Source organism: Priapulus caudatus, unplaced genomic scaffold (assembly GCF_000485595.1).
Source record: "Priapulus caudatus unplaced genomic scaffold, Priapulus_caudatus-5.0.1 Scaffold92, whole genome shotgun sequence".
Taxonomy (NCBI): Eukaryota; Metazoa; Priapulida; class Priapulimorpha; order Priapulimorphida; family Priapulidae; genus Priapulus; species Priapulus caudatus.
The window spans coordinates 116151-124510 of NW_014577153.1; the positions used below are offsets into that span (position 1 = coordinate 116151).

An 8360-nucleotide genomic window follows, 5' to 3' on the forward strand; every position below is an offset into this window, starting at 1 on the left:
TACCGAGGTGTATGCAGAGGATACGTGTATGTTAGTGAGGTGGGCGTGTGTGCGTGCGATCAGCTGTTGTTAGTGAATACGCCAGGCTCTAGGGCCGACGTACCGAGGTGTATGGAGAGGATACGTGTATGCGAGGTGGGCGTGTGTGTGCGTGCGATCAGCTGTTGGTGTTAGTGAATACAGGCGTCGTCGCCGTGACGCAGACGCCGAGCATGACTCACGCGGCTGCCGCTGCTGGGACCGACGCGGCGCGCAGGCTACGAGCGGGTCAATACCGAGCGAAAGTTCTTTATTTCAATTCAGCAAGATTTCACAATTCTCTCGCGCGCGCACGCAGACGCGCGGCAGTTCGGGTCGCGTCGTCGTCGTCGTCGTCGTCGTTGTCGTCGTCGTCGCTGGCTGCTTTGCCGTTCCCGCGCTCTAATTCGTTGTCAGTACAAGTAGGAGGCAGTGGAGTGATCAGACGCGTAGTTGTGCGCAGTGGCGACGCACGGCCGTTTTGCTGCGACAAGGCCGTTGTCATGAAGGTTAGTTATAGCGGGTGAGCGTATAGAGATATCTCCCCTGCGCGCGATCAGGGAGTGATACACGGAGCTTGGCGTCGTCACGATCGTCGTTGTCATCGCGTGGTGTGTGTTTGTGTCTGTGTATGTGTGTGCGTGTGTCTCTGTGTGTGTGTGTCTCTGTGTGTGCGTGCGTGCGTGCGTGCGTGCGTGCGTGCGTGCGTGCGTGCGTGCGCGTTTGCGTGCGTGCGTGCGTGTTTGCGTGCGTGCGTGCGTGCGTGCGTGTGGGAGTTGACATGGCTTTCGTCGGCTACAGGTCTCGGGCAGGGACGTGTGCACGGCTGAGATTCCTGACAGCGACTACGCATCGCTCATAGATTCCTCCACACATTCGAGTCTAGCCGGCAAGGACAGGTTGAGTCCGCGGCACTCTCCAAATGGAGTGAAACAAGGTTCGTCTTTTATTTTTTTGGAGCTTTACTTGAGCCATCACCTTAAACAGAATAGCACCCACCTGCTAACGTATATATGTCCGTCTGTATGTATACGTGTGTGTTAGTGTTGCAGTGTTTTTGCAGAGTAAGGACTGACAGTAAGCCTCTCGAGTAATATAAATTCAGGGGTAAATAATAAATAACATGGCATTCAAACAATATAACGCCTATTATTTACTCCTAGTAAGATGTAATCAGGAGGGTATTAAAATGAGAATAAAAATGGATTTTTATTCGCTCCTGATGCAATGTTGGTTTATTTCATGCAGGCGTAATACGAAAATTGTTACTAGTCTATCAGCTGAGGGAAGTCTTGTGTGCATTTATATGTCCCCGCAGTTTGACGCTTGATTCATGTAGGGGACACCCTGGGAGTAAAAAAAACTTGGGTAGACATTCTGAATCATGGGAAGGATAGGTAAAATTCAAGATGGCGTTCAAGATGGCCGTCAATTCATGTAATTGACCATAACTCGCCACCTATTTATGATAGGAGGTTGATTTTGGTGTCTATCCCTATATTTTATGGGTCAGGCTATCCATTAAAACTGATACCCGTACCGAAAATGCATTGCATCATTGTTAAATCTAAGATGGCCGCCGAAAGGGACACCGTATCATATAAACTGCTATAACTTCTCGCAGACATAGGATAGAAGGGTAATTTTCGTGTCTATCTCTATATTTTAGGGGTCAGGTTATCCACTGAGACTAATAACCAGATTAAAAACGCACTGCATCACCATCAAAGCTAAGATGGCCACCAAATATGACTGTCATTTATTGACAACTTTTCACATATACAGTACATTTACAGTATACATGATATTATTGGTAAGGTAACTTTAATACTGATCACTGTGTCCTTAGGATACTAATTGGGTTTCTGCAGTCATTGACTTGTTCGGTCTGGCATTTGCAAAATTCGCAACACTTGGCACCATTTTGTTGACACACGCACCTTGCTGTAGAACACTTCACACAGGAACACACAACTGCAACATCGTCCGGCAAAGGTAGATAGAACCTTCCTGGAACAAGCAAGCTATCTGATAATTCGAATCCAAAGTCTGTAGGTTCCAGAGTAAGGGCACTCAAACAGTTCATCTGACTATAGGTGGAGTAAAAGGCTCTGAGAATATGTCCTGTAGCTGCGTGGCTAGTCGGTGGCAAGTCCAGAACGGTCACAGACTTGCTGTGGTGGTATAGACTAGTCGTAATTCATCCATATTTTGTATAGTATATGGTCACCATGTTTCACGACCTGTACCAGATATAGTTGCGATTCAGCTAGACACAAATTGTCCGAGTTCTTCCCGAAATCCTTGAGGTGTACATGCTATTGGGTTCGCTTTGAGCGCTGCCAATTTGGTGCCAAATTTGCTTGTGATGTCACATCCAGTCAACGCATGAACGGCCGGCAGTACATCACATAATTCACGCCCCTGCTTTAACGAAAATTACCCTTCTATCATAAGTCTGCGAGAAGTTATAGCAGTTTATATGATACGGTGTCCATTTCGGCGGCCATCTTAGATTTAACAATGATGCAATGCATTTTCGGTACGGGTATCAGTTTTAATGGATAGCCTGACCCATAAAATATAGGGATAGACACCAAAATCAACCTCCTATCATAAATAGGTGGCGCGTTATGGTCAATTACATGAATTGACGGCCATCTTGAACGCCATCTTGAATTTCACCTATCCTTCCCATGATTCAGAATGTCTACCCAAGTTTTTTTTACTTCCAGGGGTGTCCCCTACATGAATCAAGCGTCAAACTGCGGGGACATATAAATGCACACAGGACTTCCCCCAGCTGATAGACTATACCATGTTTTATGGTTATATTGCAGTGTAGAATCAGTGCTGCTAAGATGTCGTTCGAGAAAAACAGCAGTTAAACATTAAAGCAGTTCAGTCGATACGAATCGTTGCATCGTGTAATCCAACCAGAGTCTATTGCAGATGATAAGGTCAAGCTAGCCGATTCAAAGGAGCATGTAACAGAGCGAGCTCTGCATTCAAAAGAAGAAGGCATTATACCAGATGCTGATCAAGCTAATGATATAATACAAGTTATACAGGTACAGTGTTTGCACCGAGTCACTGAAAATATTCTGTGTTGTGGTATAATCTCTGTTGTCGTACAACAATATAAAATGGATGTTTTCCGATTGTTTGCAATTATCTAACCTTTTATGTGACCATCATTCACGATGACTGTCCGAAAGAACTTTTGGTTGGTTAGAAGCGCAGTGTAATATCCGCCCATGTGTCTAAGTGCTAGCACTTACATGACCACATCTCGCTGCAGGACAACCCAGCTGTCGGTGACCACGGCAACCACGAGCCATCGAGCGAGCAGACGAGCGACCCGAAGCAGACTGATGTTCCAGCACCTGCGTCGTGCGATGACAATCCGGCCTCGACGCGTGAGGCTGCGACAAGAGACGGCGCGAAGGAGGCATCGGTGACGCGGCGGGCCAGCGCACCGCGGCGTGAGCGGCCGAAGAGTTGCACGATGAGCGCACGCGCGTCGCTGCAGCAGCCGCGCAAGCGTCACTCGGGCGGCGTCGAGCACTTCTCGCGCAACCTAGCAGTGAGCGTCGACGTGCCGCGCGGCCTCTCCGACCTCATGGCGCTACCTGGCGGCCGCGACCCAAAGCTCATCATGTCGCACGTCCGCTCGGGCCGGACAATGCGCGGCGCGGACGCGGGCAGAGGTCGCGCGAGTTTGCGAAGGTCGTCTCCGCGGCCGCCGACGAATTGCCACAGGCGGCCGCACGAGGGCAGCACCGTCGCAGACGATGTGTCGAGTGAATGCGATGCGCCGCCGGTCAGCGGGTGTGCGCGCCAAGAGGAGCGCAAGGTGGCGCCGGCGGACGGCTCTCCGGAGGGGGCGCTGCCGGAGGAAGAGGCGGCGGCGGCGGCGGTGGCGCTGGCGGACATGTCTGTGAGTTTGACGAGCTTCGCGGGACCTGACGCAGACGTGCAGCGTATGTTAATGGAGGGCAGCAGTGACGAGGTGGCGCTCTACGACCGCCGCGTTGACGAGCCGGCTAGCTGTGATAGCGATGGTGTAGAGGCGCCGCCGGCATGCGACCCTGGTCATCGCGAGGAGTGCGCGGAGGACACGTCTGACGTAGAGTCGGCCGATGATACGGTCTGCGACAGTGACGATGAAGAGTCGTCGTCGTCGTCCGACGACGGCGCGGTTACGGTCCCACGCTCGCTGTCGATGGTGGCACCCTCTGCAAAGCGGCTGCGAGTGGGGGCGCTGCACGAGAGCGACCTGTGGCTGGATAACAACACACTACTGTCGCTGATGGTGGACATTATTGAGTTTGAGAATGAACAGTTTTATAAGGTTAGGAGTGTGACATTAACTTGTAGCTCGAGTTTGCAATTGGCTTTGAGGTAGATGAGAGAATTTAATATGTAATTGGCTTAAAATAGAACTACCAATTGGGTGTATAATTCATTTGAGGTAGGCTTTACAATCGGTATAGATTTATGGAATTAGTTTGAGTTTTTGTAGCAATTTGGTTTTTAAACTGGCTAATTATGCAAGAGTTGCACATCAGTTTCAAACTTTAGAATTGTTTCAGAAATATAGTTGCACAGTGAGTTTTTAATTGCAAATAAGCATGAGGTAGCTTTGGTTTTGGAATTCGCCTACTTACGTCCACTACTGCCATTGTTATTTTTTTTAAAGAATATAATCTTAAGCATGTACTAATTTCACTGTTTGTTTTGGTGGAAATGCTTTAATAGACATCAGCGCAGTGAGTAGGTTTGCAGTTTATTTTGAAGCGAGCACATTTGACATTACACGTTGCAGCTGTTTCGTGCCTCCAGCAACCACACTGAGGGAGAGATCCTGGTGATCTACCTGATGCTAACCAATCGCTGTCTGTACTTCCTGAGACAGTCCAGCGAGCCGGGCAAGTTCTACAAAGACGCAGTCATGCAGTACAAAGAGCTAGATTATGTATCTGTACGTGTCAGGGCACTTAGTGATAATGATAGCTTAAATTATAACATGGCTCTAGCTGTGAGCATTATTTTTTCAGTTGAGTTGCGCTATAGTTATGATTCGTGCCAACAATATATATTGTTCCGTGGCATATTACGTTTTATCCTTTGACTATTTTTAATTTAGAAAGTAAGAAAATTAGTATAGAACATAAATATTGCATGTATAGTTTAACTGAAACTAAAAGTGAGAGCTAAGATCTGAAGATCCTTAAATCCTCCACATCAGTCGTATTCAATTCAACATTTAATGACGAGATTGCGTTTCAATGGAAAGTGCACTGGCAATTTTGCGCATTTCGTGCGACCTGCGGTCGACACCGAGCAGATGATTTTGGCGATTGTCGCGATCGCGTACGTAGCTAACCACGTCTCGCTTCCACAGCTGAGCATGAACTACCAGACGCTGACGCTCGTCTGCCGCAACGAGCGGCGGCAGTTCTGTGTGTGCACGGCGGACGAGAACCTGACGCGCGCCGTCGTCTCCAGTCTCGAGATCGCGATCCGACGCAGCCCGCACGTCAAGCACCTGCCCAACGTGCTCACCGACGCTACCGCCCAGAAGGGGGCGCTGCGCAAGTGGGTCGCAAAGGAGTGTGGCTGCGAGGTAGTCGGTTGTTAACTTTGGTTGTCAGAGCAAGCTTAAAGTAATCGTAATCGTCATAGTCGTTGATCATCGCGTGCTCTTCTAATCGACATTACTAATATTATCGTTAGTAACGCTATTATTACAGGAATGGTAATAATGATAGATGATACATAAGGCAGGGTACGTATGTCTCTGTAGATCGACCATGGGTAGTAAAGCACTAGCAGAATATGATTGTAATAATGAAGCTTTGTGAAAAGATACATGTAGCACCATAACAGCTGCTTGTTTTTAGCTCGCCTTGACATCGTCAAGATGAGCTATTGCCATGGGGTGTCGTACGTCCGTCCTTCCGTCAACATTTGGCTACGGTCAACGATAACTCAAGAACCGTTTGACCCACATGTTTCAAATTGCATGCAGTTGTTACTCCTATGGGAGAGGTTTGAACGTCCTATTTTGGAGCACGCCAGTCGACCTACTTTCGAGCCACGTCCACTTTTTGGCAAAAATAGAAATGGCCATAAGTTAATTTAGGTTCAACAGATTTTGCTCATTTCTAGAAATGAAAACAAAACATATCACACGGGTTTTGATTTTTTATTATTATTATTAGCAAATTAGCTAATTAGCAAATTAGGTAGATTTTGGCAATTTCACTATGCATTTCAGTCTGCCTAAGGTCAATGATAACTCAATAACCGTTTGATCCACATGTTTTAAATTGAATACAGTTGTTACTCCTATGGGAGAGATTTGAACTTCCTATTTTGGAGTACGCCAGTCGACCTACTTTCGAGCCACGCCAACGTTTTGGCAAAAATGAAAATGGCCATCTAAATTCATTCGATTTTGTTAAATTTTGGTATGTGAATGTGTAAGGCTAGCCCCAAAACAGTTGTCACTCCTATGGGAGAGATGACAACGTCCTATTACGTGTATACTGGTCAACATCTCTACAATCATACCTATATACGTGTAATATTGTGTTTTAGATTCTTCGTTACAGTAATTTGACTGGAATATTTTATTAGCTCATCTGACATAGTCAGATGCAGCTTGTAGAATCGCATGATCGTCCGTCCGTGCGTCCGGTCGTCCGGTCGTCCGTCAACAGTTGGGCACAAATTTTAACCGCTCGATCGTACAGTCACAATATTTGGCACATTGGGGGGGATCGTCAAAACGAGTTGGGCTGTCGAAGCTGGGGGTCAAAGGTCAAAGGTCAAGAGGTGTAAAAGAGGGGGAACATTCACTCCTTAACTTAAGGTATAGGGAGGAAATCAGAATTGCCGGCACAGAATCTAAACGGCTCGACCTAGGCTCGTGCATAGTCGGTGTATAGCATCATGGTAGGAAAAGCCAATCACTGTGCCGAAATTGGAGGTCACAGTCAAAGTCAGTGGGCACAGGCAGATTTTTAGAGATTTTCTGAGGACATGGTCTGACGGAGCGATGAAAAACTTTTTTGTTTCAGCGGTGACCTAGCATTTTATGGCTTTATTGAAAGGACCATGAAATGTCCTTGTGCTGACATGCGAAGAGTAAGTGTCGGATAACCTTTTGACCCTCAAGAGGAGGGTTAAACTGGATTTGTTGACTGTCTGTTAGAAAAGAATTTGACTGCCGGGTTTGCTAGTAGATCTATACATGCCTGGTATGTATGAGGCTACAATGTCACACGTGAAATTTCAAAAGCTAAATTTGGTTAAAGAAGGTGTATGTTCCTTAATCGTATAATTTCTATGTCATTCTGTACTGTCAGTATGTTACATGTAACGTATGGCCACTGCCAGTGGCTGCTGCCTGCTGCTGCATGTGTTGGGGCAGTTGTTTGCCTGCGTTAATTGGTTGCAGGTGGCAGCTCTCTATTGCAATTTGCAGCCTGTAGGCTTGCGTAGGTAAATGGATGAGTGCTTACCTATTCTGTCCTTGCAAATAGTTGTTGCTTACTACGAATGATGGGAGCTTCCATCTTTAATCTGAAAGACACTTAAACGTACGCGCCATCTCGTGGCAACTTTCATAACGATCCCAACGAACATTCTTTTGAGAAGGTTCCTGATACCATCCGCTGTGCATTCCACTGTTTCGGCGTGTATGTGAACACATTTGGGACTAACAGGGTTTACTAGAATCCCTCCACTCCACCACAGAGTCACCGGGCAGTAGACGTTAGATGAGCGCTGTCGCTATGCGGCACTTGTTGCTTTATTTGCGCGATTATTCGAAACACAAAATGGCCATTCATTTAGGCGTACACCATCTCTCGTCAAGTTTTCAGACTCAGATCTGAAACATTATTTTCGCATCAAAACTTATGCATATATCATTAACAAGAGTCCTATAATGGGAGATATGCTATATAATGGGACTTCTCCCATATATACTCTTGCTTTATATATATCCCCCTCCTTCTTCTATCACACCCAAGGTGAGCTACAGTGTCATTGACACTTTCATTCTACCCAGCCTTGTCAGTCTGAGTTTGGTGTTGGGTGAGATTGCTTTATAATGCTATGCTTTTCCTTCCTGTCCGTTAGTCATCCAAAGTGGCACTGAAGCACTACGCACTGATTCACTGGGAGAACCTGGACGCATTTCTAGGCACGCACTCAAAGACGACCGACTGTGAGGGACAGCGGATGTTCCTTGATACGGCCGACTACCTGAGTGGGCCCATATGGAAGACGGGCTACTTCGTGCTCAAGTAAGCGTTCATTCTTCACCT

General features: G+C 46.9%; 2 protein-coding genes across 2 annotated transcripts in view; both read left to right on the forward strand.

Moving 5' to 3' along the window:
• Window positions 1–3608, forward strand: part of LOC106804896 (pleckstrin homology domain-containing family M member 2-like) — a 16936-nt gene extending 13328 nt beyond the window's left edge. The window contains exons 6-9 of the mRNA XM_014806285.1: window positions 820–955; window positions 2971–3089; window positions 3320–3493; window positions 3603–3608. Coding sequence (XP_014661771.1) covers window positions 820–955; window positions 2971–3089; window positions 3320–3493; window positions 3603–3608 — 435 coding nt within the window. The remainder of the gene's footprint in view (window positions 1–819; window positions 956–2970; window positions 3090–3319; window positions 3494–3602) is intronic.
• Window positions 3609–3779: 171 nt separating this feature from the next.
• LOC106804897 (pleckstrin homology domain-containing family M member 2-like) overlaps window positions 3780–8360 on the forward strand; it is a 39141-nt gene continuing 34560 nt past the window's right edge. The window contains exons 1-4 of the mRNA XM_014806286.1: window positions 3780–4372; window positions 4847–5002; window positions 5426–5647; window positions 8173–8339. Of these exons, the coding sequence (XP_014661772.1) occupies window positions 3953–4372; window positions 4847–5002; window positions 5426–5647; window positions 8173–8339 (965 nt within the window). The 5' untranslated portion in view covers window positions 3780–3952. The remainder of the gene's footprint in view (window positions 4373–4846; window positions 5003–5425; window positions 5648–8172; window positions 8340–8360) is intronic.